Genomic DNA, 19,967 nt, shown 5'->3' with positions numbered 1-19,967 from the left:
TATTTGCATAGTTTACTAAGAAAAATAAGCCTAAAAGTTTGAACAAAACAAGGCTTGCTATCCAGCGCCATACCTTATAATTATATATTCATTTAACTAATATTGATACTTAATATATGTCAGGCATTGTGCAGTCACTGCTTGCATTTTTGAAATATAAAATATTTTTCTGAGTATGTGGGATATTTGAGAAACACAGAACATCCTGGTATTTTTCCAACACCCAGTAAAAAGGTGAGGTGAAATCATGGAAAACTTTTCCAATTGTTGATTTAGGAAAATATGTTAATTCACTTAGAGTACCAAAGACTTGAGAAACAATTAAGAAGTATACCAGTGAGGGCCTCCCTGGTGGCGCAGCGGTTGAGCGCTGGGTTGCGAAGCTGCCCGCAGCCACTGCAGCGCCGGTTCGATCCCCGGCCACCAGAGGAGGGTCCCACATGGCGCGCAGACCTCTCCTGCCGCCCGCTGCTCCCCTCAGCAGTGTACTTCGGTCCTTCTGCCTGCTCTGCTCCCTGCTCTGGCTCTGGTGAATTCTCTTACCCTCCTGTGCTTCTGACTGTATCCAGTGCTTGTATGTATAAATAAATAAACCTTAAAAAAAGAAGAAGAAGAAGTATACCAGTGAATTAAAAATTGGGAAGAGAATATTAGTTTTCAACCTTGAGTAGTAGAAGACTTCTAGAGTAATAAGTATTAAAGTATTCAGGCTTGTCTGTAATTTTGGGGTCTTTTCTACTAGTTCTGTCTTCTAAATTGATGAGATTAGTAAGGTAGATAACCCTTTCTTGTTTATATTCCTCTCTACAGAGAAAAAAATTGTCAGAGGAGAACAATTTATAAAGTGATCATTGAAGATGTGTGTTAATTGAAGTGTAGGCTATATTTTAGAAATAGAAACTGCTAAAAAAAAAAGTCAAATGTATTTTAAGTGTGTTTTTCATTAATCTTTCAAAATTGCCTTTGTCATTTGCTTAGAGAATTAAAAATGACTTGCTCTAATACATAAATTCATTGCTTTTTGCCCAGCAAATATGTTAGTGAAGAAAAGATAGCATTTGCTTTTATTTCTATGGTAACTAGTGGGTGCTCAAAAATTTAAATCTTTTGAGAATGTTTGAAACTTTCCCTTGAGCATAAGAATTTAAACTGGCAAGAGAGCCTCCCATTCTTGGCAGAGAGTTTAATTTATTTACTATATGAAATCTAGCACTTAAGGTAATTCCCAGTGTAATTTTATTCTTGTTCTGGAACATAATGCTTTTTCTGAACCACTTTGCCCATCCTTTGAGTGTTATGTTATAATGCTGTAGCAAATAAGGTCATCATGAAACTTTGACCATGTCTTAATTTAGAGGATTTTTTGGAGTGCATGTGAAATACTGACACCATTTGTTTTATTTGATAAGTATTTTTAAGTTATACATACATGGTTTTAAAAGTCATATAGTTTAGAAGGACTGAAAAACAACATTCTCCTCATTCCACCCTCCTTTTCCACAGGTGTGAACCACTTTTACTTTGTTTTTACTATTATTACTGAATTTAGTGATACTTCCTGCCCCTTCAATATGTTTTACTGCCTTTTGATTCTCATGTAAGTGAACTAAAAACTCATTTGTACCTGTTGCCACTTAGTCACAGTTTTTGTTGCACTGTTGACCTGGTCCTCATGACTTTTTTGATAGTATACTGAAGACTCTATTTACTACTCCATCAACCAAACCAGTCTCTAGACTCCTCCTACTAAGTGAGGATATTGGTACTCATAACCTCCCTTGGAAAAACTAAAATTAAAATTCATCACCTAGTTTAAAATATAATTGCATGAATAAAATTATTCACCAACTTCAGTGCCTGAAAACTCATGCTGAACTTTGTGAGAAAAGCTTGGTGTGGATAGGAAACAAATCAAAATGTAACACAATTCATTTACTGGACAGTTAACTGAAAAACCTTTGAGTAGCTCAGTAATGGTCATGTTGAAACTATATATGGTTGCCTGGGTGGAGTATGAACTGACAGATGAAAGTAAAGTGGAAAATAAATTTTATTTATAAATTATAAATTTCATATATAAATTTATCTCTCTTCACAGGACATTGGCTCTCTGGATTACCAGGAGCTGGCAGTTGACATTGAGTCCAAATTGAGGATGGAAGGTGTGGAACTTAAAGAAGAATGGCAAGATGAAGATTTTCCAATGTGAGCAATACTTTAAATGAAAACAAATTTAGAATAAAACTTCAAAATTTCTTTACTTAGTTGTCATTTACAAAATGAATATTGGCTTTTTTTTTTTTAAGATTTATTTATTTATGCATATAAGAACTGGGGTACAGACCAGAGGTGCAGGTTGAGAGGATTCACCAGAGACAGAGTGGGGAGCAGAACAGGCAGATCTACTAGGTCTACTGAAATAGACTGCTGGGGGGAGCAGCAGGCGAGAAACAGGAGAGGTCTGCTGCACCATGTGGGTTAGCTCCCTGAGCTTGTGCTGCAGTAGCTGTGAATAGCTTTATAGTGCTAAGACTTAATTTAACCCCTTGCATCACCAGGGAGTCCCAATATTGGCTTCTTAGAGAAACCGGTACTGAAAGTAGCTTTTCAACAATTATGTTCATTCTCTTATAGCTTACTTTCCAGCCAAAATATATAGTCTTCTATGATCTTTTGTTTTAAACATTTAATTAACTTTCTGCTGTTATAAACAATGTTTGATGCAGTTTTTCTTAAACTAGAATCTGAGGGATTTCTGGGAGGGGCGGGTCTTTATCTGTAAAAGTTTTTAAATATTGCGTTTTTATTTTAAGAGGAAAAAAAGCAAGGGTTTTCTGGACCTACTGGCCAACTGCCTTAACACATTTGCATTTGTATTTACAATTGTATTGGTACCAGTTTGGCTAACAGAAAGTGTATTTAAATGATGCTTCCATGGCATCTTGGTCAGAAGTGCATCCCACTGCACTCATTAAGTTCCCTTGGCAGATGGAACATAGACATCTGGGGAAGATCTGAGTCATTACATGGTACATGATGTTAATAGTAATATAGAAACGCTGAACTCAAGAATTGTAGCTGTCATCACCTTACTCCTATTGTAAGGTTCATCATACATCACATTAAATTCATGCCTTTGAATTACATTTGTTTGCTAGCACTTGGCTTCTCATTTACAGTTATATTTAAGAGCAGTCGCATAAGGAATTTATGCTGTTTTTGTATTACTTATAAATATGTAAGTCAACTCTGACAGTCTGAAAACTTTTTCCTTAAAAATGGTTTGTAAATTACTGAAGCTTAAACACTGCTTTATTCCATCTTCCATGTAATTGTTTCCATAAAGTATTTTTAATAGCTTTTTAAACTTGGGGGGGGGGTTATTTTTGGATTTCAAAGTACATCTGTGTCTTCTAGACCTTTACCAGAAGATGATAGTATTGAAGCTGACATACTGGCTGTGACTGGACCAGAGAGCGAGCCTGGTAAGAACCTGATACTTTTGCTTTCAGAGCAGTGATTGACTTCAACGGTGCTATTTTAAACACATTCCTTTGTCAAAGAGAAAAAAATATTCACTTTTTGTTCTATCATAGGTGACCCAAGAATAAGTTGAATGTTGAGGAAAGCGTTTGGAATGCTTTGGAAATTTAACTTTCCAAAAATATACCCTTGGTTTTTGGACATTTCTGAAATAAAGGGGTGAGAGGAGATCATTTTTAGTATTAAGAGGTAATTATAAGATCTGCCTCTGTTATTAAAGACATAGCCTCGCTGGGCTATGTCATCTTGCCATTATATAGAAGCAATAGGAATCAAAATCCAAAGTTTATAAATTGGTATTTTGGAATTATGTTTAGGTAATGTTTTTTCACAAATGAAATGATTAACTTTTTTCTCTGTATCCAACTTGAGCATCTAAGTATCCATTCTAATATTTCTTTGACTTTGTTTACCCATTCCAGCCTCACTAGAAGTTAATGGAAATAAAGTAAGAAAGAAACTAATGGCTCCGGACATTAGCCTGACCCTGGATCCTAGTGATGGCTCTGTGTTGTCAGATGAATTGGATGAAAGTGGGGAAATTGACTTAGATGGCTTAGACACACCATCAGAGAACAGTAATGAATTTGAGTGGGAAGGTAAATGTTTCAGTGTTTTTATCTGACTTTTCTTTATGAATGTTCGTCATATATACATAAATATTTTTACAATGACATTCTCATATTAGAAAAATTAGGATAATGGAAGAAACTTAAAACTTTATCATTAAACCAACTAAAATCATTGTTTCAAGGGATTTTGTCAACATGTTATTTCTAAAGTTCATATATTTGTTACTAGGATAGGAAATTCTGCCAACACTGGATATTCTCATGGCTTTCAAAGCCATTTATGGTAGGTGAACAGCTTAATTTTTCCCTAAATCACCAATGCTATGAAGTTATTTTTTCATGGTTGCTTCCCAGATACTGCTTGATAATTATGGCATACTCTTTAATTCAGTCCATCCACTAAGGGAAAAAAACCTGAAGAGACATGTAACTGGAAGTGTGCTAAAGGGATTGACAGGGAGTTCTGAAGGGAGTTTTTTTGAGTGCAGTTTTTTTTTTCAGTAGGTTTGCCTGATAGTGCTACACTTGTAAATGACCAACTTGAATTAATGTATATTCTTCACCTCCAAACCTTGTTCTTTACCATTAGATATTTGGAGTTAAAAGGAGTTGGCATGTCTTTTGTTTTACATGATTCCTTTAATTAGGTAATTGGTGTCTACACTCTTTTTATATAGTTGTAATATATTCTATCTTTGAAATGATTTTTACTTCAAAATAGTATTTAGTACTAGGTATCAGATCTTCAGTAAAGAGTAAGGATCCTCGGTATGCACTATCTTTTGTTACTTCTTCCTTCCCTGTTTTACTGGTTCAATAAGCAGTCCAGTAATAAGTCATATTTTATAAAGATACTGAAATAGTTTTCTGCCTATGTGTTTTGTCTCTTCTTTCTTTAATGCTGCTGTAGTCATTTCCTGGAAGGATATTTTCCGTTAACAACTTTGTCTTGGAAACAAACAACTAACATGCAGTAGGTTCCCCTTCCCCCATCTTTTGGTAAGGACTATGATACTAAAATTTTGAAATCATTACTTCATTAAAAATAATCTAAAATGCCATCTTGAAATATAAATTACATCTGATCATTGGTGCTTATGCTTTGGCTAATGTTAATTTACAATTAGACTTTTGCATGTATACTTCAGAATATTATAAATAAATTTCTGCCTTATGAAACTGATCAAATGAGGAATAATCATTGATTAGTTAACCACTTTCTATCTGGTATTATAATGTTTGGGGAATAATTTTTGTGCTCAATAACAAGAGCAATTGGCTCCCTGATAGTTACTTTAAGTAACCTATAGCAGTAACTGTCAAGGGCTGTGTTATTATACATAAAATCTTGAATCGAAAGATATTATAGGTTATGATTGTATGAATTATACTTTCTGAACTTAATTATATACCTTGTGTTGTGATTCGGTTCTTTTCTAAGTACAAGAAGGTAAAGAACCATGATTTCCAAAAACACTAAATATAGTCACATATGAAGAGCAAACCTTTTCTTCTATTATGGAAAAAATATTTAAAATTCATCAAAGGTATAATGAAAAATTCTCTGAACAATCTAATTAGATAGTAAAGTGGTTAACATGTAATTTGATTTATATATATATAAATAACAATTTGTGATTCAAAAATCTTTTTATTTTGACAGATGATCTTCCAAAACCCAAAACTACTGAAGTTATTAGGAAAGATTCAATTACTGAATACACAGCAACAGAAGAAAAAGAAGATGGAAGGCGCTGGCGTATGTTCAGAATTGGAGAACAGGACCACAGGGTTGATATGAAAGCAATTGAACCTTATAAAAAAGTTATCAGCCATGGAGGTAAGAGTTTAGGATGGTTGAGATTTATTCATGCAATGTCAGAACTCTAAAAGCTTGCATAAATTCTCCCTAAGGTATTACATAATTTTTAAGATATAATAAACATTCGTCATAGAATTTTAAATATACAGGTTTGAAGTAAAAGGTAAACCAATATTTAATAACAATAACCCTCCCCCCCAAACTGGGACTTTTCTTTCTCCCCTTTTTATCTTTGTATAACATATACAGTGAAATGCTATAATCCTTCTTAATTGCAGAGTAGTGTTCCATTGAATGAATAATGCAGTTTACTCATCCATCCTCCTTTTGATGGAGATGTGCTTTTTTTCCAGTTTGGACTATTACTGTTCAGTTTGCTGTGCAAACATTCTTGTACAAGTCTTTTGTGGATATAAGTAAAACCTAACTTTTTTACACTATGACTCTTAATTCACCTTAAAATTCTGAAAAAAATCATTCCACTTTACCACAACATAGAGAACTAAGTTCGTTCCACATTTTACAGCATGCCTACTTTGCATGTTTGTGGTGTATACGAAAATACAAAACTTTTTCCCACCTCTTAAGAAATTTTTAAATCAAACAGGGAAGGTATAAAGTATAATTGTAATTTATCAATTATAATTTATCAATTGTAATTTATCTGACTGTGCCTGTATAGAAGTTTACCTACTCATTGTGTAAACAGTGTGAGAATGTTAGTGAGAGTCAAAATGTAACTTACTATTTGGAGTCTGTCACATTACCCGAAAATCTAATGCAGGCGAGGGAGCCACATAGGTCAAGCAGATTGGTTTTTCATGTAGAGTTATTTACACTTCATTTGCTTTCTGTCAAATGCATTCCCCTGCTTATTTCTATAGTCTTCATTGGTCTGAAAGCAGATCACTTGAATATTTGCAGTTACATTATTCTGCCTAATTTAATCTTATTCAAATGAAGAAAATGGGATAATCTGGATCTGGAAGTCCTCAGACACGCATTAGTTTAGGTAGTTCCTAGAAAGCAAGTTGTGCAACCTGCCTCATGGTTTGAACCTAATATCTTTCAGAAATAACTATTTTTCTTAAGGGAAAATAATAAGTAAGGCCCTTTATTCCTATTGAATTATTACAACATGTTTGATGATTAAGGGATTGAAAAAGGTAGTGAAGATTCTAATATACTTGAAATGTTCAAACCTTTCAATGCGTATTTATAAACAATAGAAATGAAAGTTAAAGCAGAAATATTTGCTGTGGATACAGCTTAATATCTAGAGTTTATAATTGAAATACATACATTTTAACACTATTTATCTTCAGTTAGAATTATGTCAGAGAAGTAATCTTTTCTTAGGTTTTTTAATGTCCTAAAATCTACAAGGTGCTAGATACTATTGAATTTTAAGAAGCACCATGTTTAATCATAAATTGAATATAATTGTTTTATTGTAGATGATGTTGTTGTCTCCTTGAATTACATCACTTTGTCTACTTGCTAAAATAAGACTGGGCTTTCTGATTATGCTACTTTAACTGAGATTCTGGTTTTTTTAACTGCCCTTCTAATTTTATTGCTCTCTTTCTGAAAAGAGGGGATTTAAGGATCTTTACGAAAGTGTATGTATGAGGTTAAGGGAAAAAAACATGCTCTTTGATTCAGAAATTTGGTCAACCACTATAATATATCAGACATACACAGTTGTCCTCTCAAAAATCTTGAGTAAAATCATGCTACTGATTTTATCCTTGGTTTCTTTTTTAGGATATTATGGGGATGGATTAAATGCCATTGTTGTGTTTGCTGTCTGTTTTATGCCTGAAAGTGGTCAACCTAACTATAGATATCTGATGGACAATCTCTTTAAGTGAGTATATCGTCACAAAAATGTTTAGGCAGAAATATGAATAATTAGATCTCCAGTTTAAGGAAGTAAACTTTAGTTGGGTGAAAATTATAAATATCTTAGACCTGGGTTGTTTTTTTTTTTTTTAAGATTTATTTATTCATACAAGCACTGGGGTGCAGGCCAGAGGCACGGGAGGGTGAGAGAATTCACCAGAGACAGAGCAGGGAGCAGAACAGGCAGAAGGACCAAAATAAACTGCTGAGGGGAGCAGTGGTCGAGACAGGAGAGGTCTGCCACACCATGTGGGAATCTCCCTGGCTGGCCAGGAATCAAACCGGCACCGTGGAGACTGCATACAGCCTCACGGCGCTGTCCTCAACCCACTGCGCCACCAGGGAGGCCCTTACACCTGATTCTTTAAGTCTATATTTAGCATTTTAAAACTGTTTTTTGACTCAACAAACAAGTCACTTTAAAACTGGAAGAGACATTTCAAATTACATGTTTCAGATTATGTTCCAGTTTCTTTTTCTTTTTTCTTTCTTTCTTTATTTATTTATACAAGCACTGGGGTACAGTCAGAAGCACGGGAGAGTGAGAGAATTCACCAGAGCCAGAGCAGAGAGCAGAACAGGCAGAGTGACAAAGTACACTGCTGAGGGAGCAGCAGGCGGCAGGAGAGGTCTGCGCGCCATGTGGGACCCTCGCCTGGTGGCCGGGGATCGAACCGGCACTGCAAAGGCTGCTGGCAGCTTCGCAACCCAGCGCTCAACCGCTGCGCCACCAGGGAGGCCCTATTCCAGTTTCTTTTTTTTTTTTTTTTGCATTATTTAAGGACACCTCAAAAAAATATAAATATCACATAGACATTACATTTACCACCCCCAGACCCCCTAAAGCCAAATATAACCAAGCTGACTTAGCTCTGTTATTTTTCCAAAGTCTGTTTTTCAAGTTAGTACGGTGTTTAGAATCTTGATTTTGGAATATTTCAAACATAAAAAGGCAGAGAGTATATTGAATATTGTTATGCCAAGCATTCACTTCCACAATTACCAGTTTATACTTCATTCCTACAGTTTATACTCCCCCTCACAGTTTAATTTGAAGCAAATCCCAGTCTGTCATTTTATCTGTAGCTATTTCAATATGTATTTCTGAAAGATAAGAACTCTTATTCTTTTTTAAATAATACTAACTGTAACATTTAACTTTTAATTGTTTTGCTTGTTTTGCTTAAGTGTGTTGAGGGAAGAGAATTTGTATAGTTTGATTAGCTTCATTTGGTTCTGCAAAGCAATGTTAACACTTAAACCTAATTTTTACAGGTATGTTATTGGCACTTTGGAGCTGTTAGTAGCAGAAAACTACATGATAGTTTATTTAAATGGTGCAACAACTCGAAGAAAAATGCCCAGTCTGGGATGGCTCAGGAAATGCTATCAGCAGATTGATAGAAGGTATACATACAACTTGGAAGCTAGTCTGAATAATTTGTATAATGGGTTATTGAATTTTTTTTACCATTGCCATTTAAAGATACCATGTATCTCCTATTACATTTATTAATTTTGTAGCAAGTTCCTGTGTTTTCAAAATTTCTTAAATATCTTCAAGGAAATCAGTTTTGCTCTCTTGAAAGAATAGCGTTAATTTCTCAAAATAAACATAAAATAGCTTTTTATTTCTCCTTATTTATATCCCAGTGATCATTATCCTATAATGTACATTTTGGGAAGGGATGAAGAACTTGCTATAGTTCCTATTTTATTAAATTCTGTATTTTGCCTGTTTTATAGTTTTATGTTTCTTAAGATGCTTGGTTAGCTGTAATAGTTCTTTCCAATGAGCTTTAGAATTGTATTATCCTAGGGATGAGTTAGTCATCTACAGTAATGGAAGAAACTTTGATTCTACATAGCCAGTTAGAACTATTTCAATCAGCTAAGACCCATTCATAGATTTTTCTTCATACCTAGAGGACCATTGGCTAGTTGTTGTGGTTATTTTGTTTAAATCCTTAGTGATCACTTTATGTGTGGAAATATGGATGATAAAAACACCCTTTTTTAAAGGTTTGTTTATTTACACATACAAGAGTTAGGGTGCAGACCAGAGATGTGGGGTGAGATGACTCACCAGAGACAGAGTGGGGAACAGAACAGGCAGATCTACTTAAATACACTGCTGAGGGGAGCAGTGGGTGAGATAGGAGAGGTCTGCTGCACCATGTGGGTCACCTCCCTGGCTAGAGATCGAACTTGCGCTGCAGTAGCTGCGGACAGCTTCACAGTGCTGACACTAAACCACTTGCACTATCAGGGAGGCCCCAAAACACCATGTTTTAACTTGGTTGTTTTAAAGGTCTAGGATAATGCCTTTAATTTTTAATCAGAATTTTGCATTCCGTAAAAAATAAGAGTTGATTGTTCCTGTGGCAATTTTCCACTCCCATTTTTCTGCCTGTATAATGCCTACCATCCATTAAAGATATTGGTTCACTTTTTCCTCTCAATCTTGAAAAATGAAAACTTTTTATTTCCCTATTCAGTATTGATCACTACCCCTGGTTGACAGAGTCCTAACCTAAAGACCTGAGAATGTATGCTAGGAGATAGTTAATAGCAGGCTAGTCTATGGATATAAATCTAGCCAAATGAAGTGAAGTACGTGTCATAGAAGTAGGAGAGACCTTCAGAACTCACCAGTGTATTTCCTTTTCTTTTAAGGGTATCACCATCTAAATGAGAATGCTTGAATTGGGCATTTTCAAATCATTTTTTGTGTAAAACTGCACATACTCTACCTTTAGAATTTGTAAAGCTTCTAAAATTTTATTTATTTTCTGGAGAAATTACATTGGAGCCAGATTAAGAAGGATCCTGAAACTTAGTTCTCTTCCAACTGTCTTCTCCATCCTTGTTTATTTGACTTCTGCTAGTGACATTACTTTAGCTGTTTTATGTAGGTTTTAAACGTAACTAAAAAAAAAATGTTAAAGACCTACACTTTGGAAGAAAATTACCTTGAAAGGTATTCCTTTACATTCTCTTGCTATTGTTTCCTGTTGCCCTGTTACTTTCATTGTCTCTTACGGGCCATTTAGTATCAGTCTGTATTCATGTTCTGTAAGTCTTCTAGCAGCTTGAACTGCAGGATTTCATGCAGAGGACTGAATAAGACCTGTAAGCTCTTTGTTCTTGCTTTGGACAGTAACATGAAAGAAGAGGCATCACACAAGCCAGTGAATCTATAAGCCTGGTAGTGATGATTGCCCACCTCTCAAAAGATGTGGAAGGGAAAATGACACATTGAGTTAGCAGAGATATACCTGGATAGCTAGGTCTTTTTCTAATCCAGGTCTATTATTATTTTTTAACTCCAGGTTACGGAAAAACCTAAAATCTCTAATCATCGTACATCCTTCTTGGTTTATCAGAACTCTTCTGGCTGTCACAAGACCATTTATTAGGTAATTTATTGAGCATCATAGACTTTAAAAACAAAAGTTCAAATGCTTTGTATGAATTTCTTGTCAGTTCTGTTGGTCAGAAATGATGAGGTAATTATTTTTATTTTCTTCCATAGCTCAAAATTCAGCCAAAAAATTAGATACGTCTTTAATTTGGCAGAACTAGCGGAACTTGTCCCCATGGAGTACGTTGGCATACCAGAATGCATAAAACAGTATGTTTTGTTTTATTTCTTTGTCTTGGGTCTTTGTGTTTTTCTGTGCAAAAGGTAAATTTTTTTAATGCTCATTCCTTCTCACTTCATGTATTACAGATATTTTGTAACTGTTCTTGTTTTTTGTAACAAAGAACGGGGGAAAAACCATTTTTTAACAATTTCCCCATAATTCAACACCATAGCAGTGGAAGAGATAGGAGGAATTGTTTTATTTGTATTCTTAAAGACTGGTTTAAGAATAGTCTGTAATATACTTTCCTGATTGATCAGTTCTAAAGAACAGTCTCCAAACTTGAACATGCTGCTCTCCACATCTGAGTAAGCTTCTCATTGCATTGAATAGTTGTAATACTAGAGAAATTTTATTTATTAGCCTAACCATAATACTTTCCAGTGGCAGGAATTTATTTACCAAATTATTTACTTTCATCTAACATTTAAAAGGACTTGGTAGACAGCTGTTAACATCCATAATTGAACATCACAATGCTATAATATAGAAAGAAAATTCTTTGTTCTGTTAATCTGAGATTTTAGTCTGCTTAATGTGTCAAAGCCAGATTTCTAAAATCAGTTTTGACTTTCTAGAGTGTATTAAATATTTTTTATTTTGCCTACAAAAGTGCCTCTTTTTTTTTGAGTTTTTGTGCATCTTCGTGACATGTATATTTACTGAAATAACTCTTCCCTACCAAGGTATGAAGAAGAAAAGTTTAAAAAGAAACAAAAAAGGTATATGCACACCTTGACTGGGTTGCATCTAGACTAGTCCATTTGCATTGCACAGACTAACTCTTCCTTACTCGTTGGTTAGCTCATAAGACAAAGATAATTGCATTTGTAAATATTAATATACCCCAGAACACAACAGGGTGAATGTAAGTTCCTGATGCTGAATACAGCTTGAAATGACCCTGTTTTAACACCATCTATAATGCCAATTAGAAATTAAAAGACAGCCTCTCCCCTTCTTTTTGGTATAGTGGTGATAAAACTGGAGAAATTATTAAGAATATTATTGAAAAACCAGTTGCTTTTAAGACTATCTGTTTCATCATATTTTTTGAATTTCTAACTTGTGCTTTTGAAGTATTGTTGAAATTTTGTGAGGAATCAACTTATTTTCCTGGGGTTGATGACTATATTTGCAATGCATGTGTTCTTTGGCTAACCAACATTGATTTTCCTTGTATGCTTAAGTGGCCTGCTAACCAGTCAAATTCTACATGTGATAAAATACCTAAAAGTTCAATGTACCATTTAATAGTGAACACTCTGCTTTCCATCTTAAATTTAATTTTAAATACTTCTGCTTTGAGCATAACAAACTATTACCTATTAATGTCTGCATAGGAGATGAAAGGCAAGGTTTAAAATAGTTATTTAAATATATGTAGGGTTTGGATCTCACTTGTTCATGGATTTTGAAAGTATCGATTAAATTGCACACAATTTAATTCAGGCTTCATAGTTAAGGTGAGAAATTTATATGTAGTTACTATTTTGACCGTTCCATGGAACAGGCACATTCTTAATTTTATACCCGTTTTGACTGATAATGAGGAAGATTTCAGTTGACCACATGATAGCTTTACAATTCTATATGACACCTTACAGTTTAACAAACATTTTAACATAGGCATATGGACAATGATTTTAGATCTTGCTAATGTCTTATTCCTTTCTAGGTATTGGTATTCATTTGTCAGAGAAGTGACAATATGGAAATATACACTCTAAGTATAGAATATTTTGAAGCCAGCTGCTTTATGGATTTCAAAATGAACTGCCTTTGTCGATGAAATTTGCTGTTTTGTGTCTTTTAAAAAGTTGATAATAGTTAATTGCATGTTAAAATAATTTAGGCATCAAAAATGTAGAGCTGTACTTTTTATTTATATTACTTGAACTGCTACTGTTTTATTTTTTTCAACTTTTGCTAAAATAGAGTCTTATTAATTAGAATCATTACATATATCTTTCAGGCACTTGTTTTTTATACAAAGTTTATTTAACCCTAAAAAATGAACTCTTCGTCAGCTTGAAAATGGTAACATTCAAGTTCCTTTAATAGAGGGGAATCCTTATAAGACCAAAACTTACCAGAGGCTACATGAGGGTGAGCTGCTTGAGGGGAAATCTCTGATTGTTGAGTACTATTGATAATAGGATACAAAACTGAGTGAAGTACAGAAGTTTTAAATGTTTTTGGTGTTTCTTTTCAATAACTCAGTGCAAGTGTGGCCACCAGATACCCATTTTTAAAATGTTTTAACATAGTTTAAAATATTAGTTCATGAAGATATTTCAGATGTTGAAAAGATCAGGTATACATTGCATGCCTTACCAAGAATACATACCTTTCAAAGTTTTTATACCAATATGAGAAATTTTTTTTAAAGGTTTATTTATTTATGCATACAAGAATTGGGGTACAGGCCAGAGGTGTGGGGGGGGGAGAAGATTCACCAGAGACAGAGTGAGGAACAGAACAGGCAGATAGACTGAAGTACATGGCTGAGGGGAGCAGCAGACAAGTCAGGAGAGATCTGCTGCGCCATGTGGGTTGCTCCCTGGCTGTCCCGGGAATCAAACTCGTGCTGCAGAGGCTGCGGACAGCTTCACAGTGCTGTGCTTAACTCCTTGTGTCACCAGGGAGGCCCCAAATGAAGAAATATTTTAAGGTGTTGTTCATTTGGCTGATTTACTAATGTTCACGTGACCATAATCATTGATGTAATGATCATAATAATGGAAACAAGTGTGAAAAGTATCTTCATGTATCATACCAAAAGCATCGTCTGTAGTTGTGTGTAATTAGGTACTTCTAATCTCAGTTTGCCTGAATTTTAATATGATCTCTGTGCAACCCACTGCCAATTCATTCAGAATTTTAATATACATCTAGATGTTTTTGATTAAGCTCTCATGACTTCTCACTATCAAGTAAGTAAATGCATTCACATTCTGAGTTTACCAATAAATATTGGAGAACAGTTATGATTTCTTTAAATACTCATTTTTATCACTGAATTTAAAAAATATTAATTGATTAGTAGGTAGCAGTAGTAGCATTTTAATACTTCAGGTAACAACCAGTTTTGAGGGAGTTGTTTTTCCTGTCACTCTCGCCACTTAGATCCTTGCCCTAGTAAAGCTACAATTCAACACTTTGATATGCCTGTTTTAATTTGAATTTTCAATAAAGTTTATGTGCATTTGTATGTAAAGTATTTGATAATCTTTAAAGAATGAGCAGGCACATTTCTTGTCAGTGTCCTCTTGCCTTTAAAAATTATCCTGGTGGTTGGGGAAGTGTTTGGTAACCTTTTTACTATGTCTGCTTCTTTGCAAAGCTTGTTTTTAACAGAATAATATTCAATGCTAAAAACAGTCAATTGTTTTTAGAAAGAAAATTATGCATTTCCTCATGTCTTATTACCTGTATTGTTTTTCATTAAACAGAGTTGATCAAGAGCTTAATGGAAAACAAGATGAACCGAAGAATGAACAGTAAGTTTGGCATCTAGTCCAAGCAAGACTGAAGAATGTGCTGATGAAGCAGTGCTCTTTTTTTGCATTTATAATGCATTTATTGACCCTGATTTTTATGTAACCTGTTAAAAAATTGACTTGACTTTTTCTTAATGGACTTTTGTATAAAGAACTGTTCACTGCTGTATTGGCTTGCAAATCTCTTGAATTTAGCTCTTTACTAGTAATTATGTTATAATCATTTTATATTTTATATTGCTAATTAGCAGAGAACCACACTTTATATAAAGCCATTTTTGCATTTGTTTATTGAATGATGCATCTTCTTCAGTAAAATATTTATATGCCTAAATGGTAAAGGAAAGAGATAATATATATTTTTATGTTTTTGAGCAATATTTTTTAATGTATACCTGTCTTGTAGAAGAATATGCAGGTAAATAAGACCATGATTTTGTACAGTGCATGTTAGAATTTTTGTTTTTGTGAATGGTTAAATACATTTCCTGGGTAACTTAGAAAATAAAGTTGCCCATAAGGTGAGGGACAGTTAAACTGCCTCTCATGAATGCCCAAAGGTTATGTACACACAATCTAAGTACATTAGTTCATCCTAAGCTTTTTTTCCTCAATGTATGTATTTCTTAATTCAGAAGTGCAAATAGAAGTGCATTGCACACTTTTTTCTCTTTAAAGACAAGTCAGAAAGCCATTTTAGAACTAGAGGATTTAAGAGGCCAAGACTTAGGGTTTTGTATATATATATATATATATATATATGTGGGGACATTTTATCTCCTGGCCAAAAGTCAGAACTTATAAAAATATTAAGGTTTGTTCACTAATGTGAAGTAAGCTATATGTCCAGGGTATTGCTGTCCTGAATTTGTGTGAGTACAGTGTAGTATTCAGAGAATGTTATGAGTTATTCACTGTCACAACTTTTCTGTGGAAAACAGCAGCTGCTTTTTTTAGCCACTCTCAAGGTGGCACTTCCAAAATACTGTCATATCAGTTGAAATTGATAGGTGTTTGACTTAGATATGGTATGTTTTCACATTTCCTATTGAATAATTTTGATCACATTGTAAATCAAGCTAATTTTATAAGTCTTAGAGCATCTTTATATTAAGTTGTTTTGGATGACACATTTCAAATAGGCACATAAACTCCTCTTTTAATTCAGTAAGTACCTTGACTGCATTGAAATAAATTGTACTTGTGCTCTGAACAGGACCTAATTACCTACAAAAATCATTCTGAAACAACAGAGTGGTCTACTATTGTATCATACATTTAATAACCTTAGTACCCTTTTGATGATAAGGGTTATACCATACTCCAGCCCTTCCTGTAAGAAAATTTTACAAGAATACCCTAGGGTAGCAAAATTGAAATGGATGAGAGCTAAGCTTTTAAGATTATTCTACTTTAGATTAAACACATGTAGCTTTCACCAGTGCCATTTTTATGTAAAGTTTCTATTATAAAAGAATTTTCCGCATTCATAAACTTGACATGCTAACATAAGTCCAATTGTGGGAGATGCTGGAGAATTCCTGGGATAGATGTTCCTCAGTACCCTCCTATCTTAACTTGGATCCAGTACATATAGGCAGATCTTGAACTAATATTTGTAGTGGGTAAAGAAAGCTATAACCATTATTGTTTGCTCAAAGCTTAGAAGCTTTGAAAAAGCAAGCTAATGATAACAACTTAGGCATTCTTTTTGAAGTTACCATATGAGGATTATAAATAGAGCATCATTGAATTTAGTGTGATTAGATTCTGTATTTGTAGGATGCTTTATATAAGCTTTTGTATATAGTCATTAGCTCACTTAAAGTGTTCTGAGTGTCTTAAGTGGTTTTCCTCCATGTTAAGTACCCAGATTTCCAGCTTAAAAAATACAAAGAATAATTTCAGTGTTTTATCGTGTTTACTGACTTTATTTTGCAAGCATTAGTTCTCACAACTACAACTTGCTGCAGAAGTGGTGCTTTTTACTAAATAGCTTTTTAACATAGAAACAGCCTGTTTTCTCTTAGAATATTAAAATTCTGAGGGAACAGTGATAACAATTTGGTTATAGTAAAAGGAATGTGCTATGAGTCACTGGATTCAAAGGACACCTCTGCTAACCTACATCTTAATGGAATCTGGTATAAGGACATGCCTTGTATTTCATAATTGTAAGACTTACCTAGTAGACTAGAGGAAAAGCATTTATTAAGTTTAATTTGATGCTTCTGCCAGTATTTTTTGTTATGGGCTTTGAGTGACTCTTGAGTCAAAAGGTTCTTTTATAAAATAATTTGATTGTGTTCTGCTTGGTCATATTACTAAGGCTCGCCAAGGAAGGATGTTATGGTGACCCTACAGTTTAAGCTTAATAAACTGGGCAAGTTTTTAACTGGGGGAAGAGAAGGTTAATAAATATGAATCTAAGTAGGGCCTAGAGGGTAGTTGGAATGGAAGATGACAAAACAAGGAAGAGAAAGAAAACATAAAGGTATACAGACTTATCTAAGATGCTACTGAATGTGTTTGCTGTCAGGGAAGTTGGGCATACCATTTTTTGTATCCAGCAGGAAAACCTGCAGGCTACCCACAGAATGTGTGACTAAGGAGACTGAGGAGTTAAGAGAAGGAAGGGTAGAGACTGATAATAACCTATGATAAGGGTTCATATTTTCCTCTGCTTTGTCTTTTTGTACAGAAGCAAGTTAGAACAGAGGGTCAGCGATTATAATGCCCGGATTAAAGTTTAGGACTAAGTTATTTCTCATATTTTGTGATTCATAAACATTAATGTAGACTTCAAAAATATCACTATTTAGTAACTTCACTGAATGCTGAAATTTGCTGATTGACAAGTTATATTGATAGCTAGAATTGCTTCAACTGCAGTCCAGAAATTAAGGGATCTGTTTTTTGGTAGACACCTCTTATAAATGACCATTTAGCATTACTATTTGATGTTTTATGTGAATGCTCAGGGAATTTGGGGGTGTTTGACCTAATGTTGAAGTGGCTTTTTAGGTTTCCTCAATTGATAAATTAGCACTAGGATATATCAAATGGATCGGTTTGGTGACTGGATTGTAAGGGTGTGTAGAAAGTGACAGGTGCATCATCCTTCCTTTTTCCATGTTTTATGTGGAAAATTGCTAACATTACTGTCAGAAAGCAAGAGGAAATACGCCGAAAGTAGAGATTGCTACCCTATTTTGTTTTGTTTTCATCACAACTTATGCAGATACTTGAGAAATGGATCACAAATCTCAAAAAAAATGAGATGGTTTCAGGAATTAATGTAAATTACAGAAATATTCTGTTAGTCTTTATCTTGTCATAGAGAATAGGAATTGTTTGAGTTGCTGGGAGAAAAGTGAAGAACTTAGACTTACACGAAAAGATTAGCTGGTAAGGGAAGTAGATGTTTATCTTCTCACTATTTTAACCAGTACAAAAGAATTACCTCAGGAACCTTTTTATCTCCCTTTTTCCATCCCAAGATTCTGTATTGATTAGAATCAGATCAATGGTGAATTCAGTAATGGAACTTTCCTTTAAAATTCTAAATTGTAATTTAAAATAAAATGATTCAGTTGAATGGCAAGAAATGAACTAAAATTTGAACAGACCTATTGCCTTGTAACTATATGTGATAGATTACTTAATTTCTTACATTTTTAAGAACTAAATAAACAACATGAAAAGTTTACATAAAGCTTGTAATAACTCAAACACCAGATGAAAATTAAGGGTTTGGTACTTTTAAATTAGTAAGGAATTACTATCTTTCAGATAGCTGTCTGAATATGACATTCTACAAAAGGTTAAACCATTTGCATTTAAAAATTTTTATGCATGTTCACATTCAGTATGGCTCTGAAGGAACTTAGAAAATAATATTAGCTATTATTCCACTGCATTTTTTGTATATGAATGTTCTAAAATTATGCCCTTTTAATGGTTTATTTACATAAACCTAGGTAATATTGGTGGTGTTCAAGGGCCACTAATTTGCATAGCCCTTGGGGCATCATTCACAAAGAACACAGTTCAGGGTTTATTAGACACTAATGCACTTTGATACATATTTCAAAAATACATCTCTTAACTATAATTTCACATGCTGCCATTTAGGTGAAATTAATGTACTCTGGTCATTTTTCTATTCCAATGAAATTGCCTAACCTAGTGCTGTCATTTATAGTGTGAGAATTCAGTTCTGATGACGCTGTGCAAGATGTTGATGTGGTCCCTGTAAGAAAGACTAGGGTGTATCTTGATATACTAAGGAGAGGTATTTGACTTGTTAGGAATACAGTAACTTGTGTCCTGATTTGTTGCACTGGTATTTTTGCAACATTAATGAATTTAAATAAATTAATTGGAAAGTGTGTTTTTGACTCATCACATTTTTCTTTTTTCCCTCCTGGCTTCCTGGTATGATACATTCTTGTGTAATCCACTGTCCTCTGGGGAATTTATCACATTTTTCTCTTTCATCGCGTAGCTAATTGTTTTTCACTGAGTTATCTTGGAAATCTTTCAGATTCGGTTCTATACTATTGTCTCGTTGTGCTTACTATACTCCAAGGAGGTGACGAGTACTTTTACATTTAATTTTAGACAATAAGGTATTTTGTATTACATACTTTAGAATTATTCTAGTTAGTGGTGACCCCAAGAATGAAATCAGTTCAATAAGTGGCTGAAAGCATGGCATAAATGAGAACTTGTCTAAGTTATAGGCCTGTTCTGAGTTCCGGTTGATAGCAAGTGTTTTTACATTTACTCCTTAATCACTGTTCAACAACTTAATAGACAGCTGTGTACATTACAGCTGCTTTTAATCCAGTTAGGTTACCATTGGGATTTTGTAAATTCAAAATACATGTTGAAGTATTTGTTTTGCATTAGAAATTTTAAATGCAGTCACTTGCAGATTCTCCCAAATTAAAATTCTTCATGAAATCACAAA

The 19,967-nt window shown here is 34.1% G+C and overlaps 1 protein-coding gene across 6 annotated transcripts; it reads left to right on the top strand.

The window, feature by feature from the left end:
• Positions 1–2,137: 2,137 nt before the first annotated feature.
• BNIP2 (BCL2 interacting protein 2) lies at positions 2,138–14,996 on the top strand (the record flags this gene model as incomplete). Of its 6 annotated transcripts, none has more annotated exons than XM_084240997.1 (10): positions 2,138–2,205; positions 3,418–3,485; positions 3,966–4,142; positions 5,779–5,955; positions 7,705–7,807; positions 9,118–9,249; positions 11,175–11,261; positions 11,378–11,476; positions 12,176–12,211; positions 14,945–14,996. In XM_084240997.1, 10 exons carry the CDS (start codon positions 2,156–2,158, stop codon positions 14,994–14,996), a joined length of 981 nt encoding a protein of 326 aa, XP_084097123.1. The 6 variants fall into 6 exon arrangements, with proteins under 6 accessions (XP_084097123.1, XP_084097118.1, XP_084097120.1 ...); XM_084240992.1 differs by having other exon boundaries at positions 2,156–2,205; positions 3,975–4,142; XM_084240994.1 differs by lacking the exon at positions 9,118–9,249 and having other exon boundaries at positions 2,156–2,205.
• Between the last annotated feature and the right edge of the window lie 4,971 nt (positions 14,997–19,967).

The sequence above is a fragment of the Talpa europaea genome, assembly GCF_964194135.1.
Source record: "Talpa europaea genome assembly, chromosome: 8".
NCBI lineage: Eukaryota > Metazoa > Chordata > Mammalia > Eulipotyphla > Talpidae > Talpa > Talpa europaea.
This window is presented reverse-complemented; position numbering and strand designations above follow the sequence as displayed.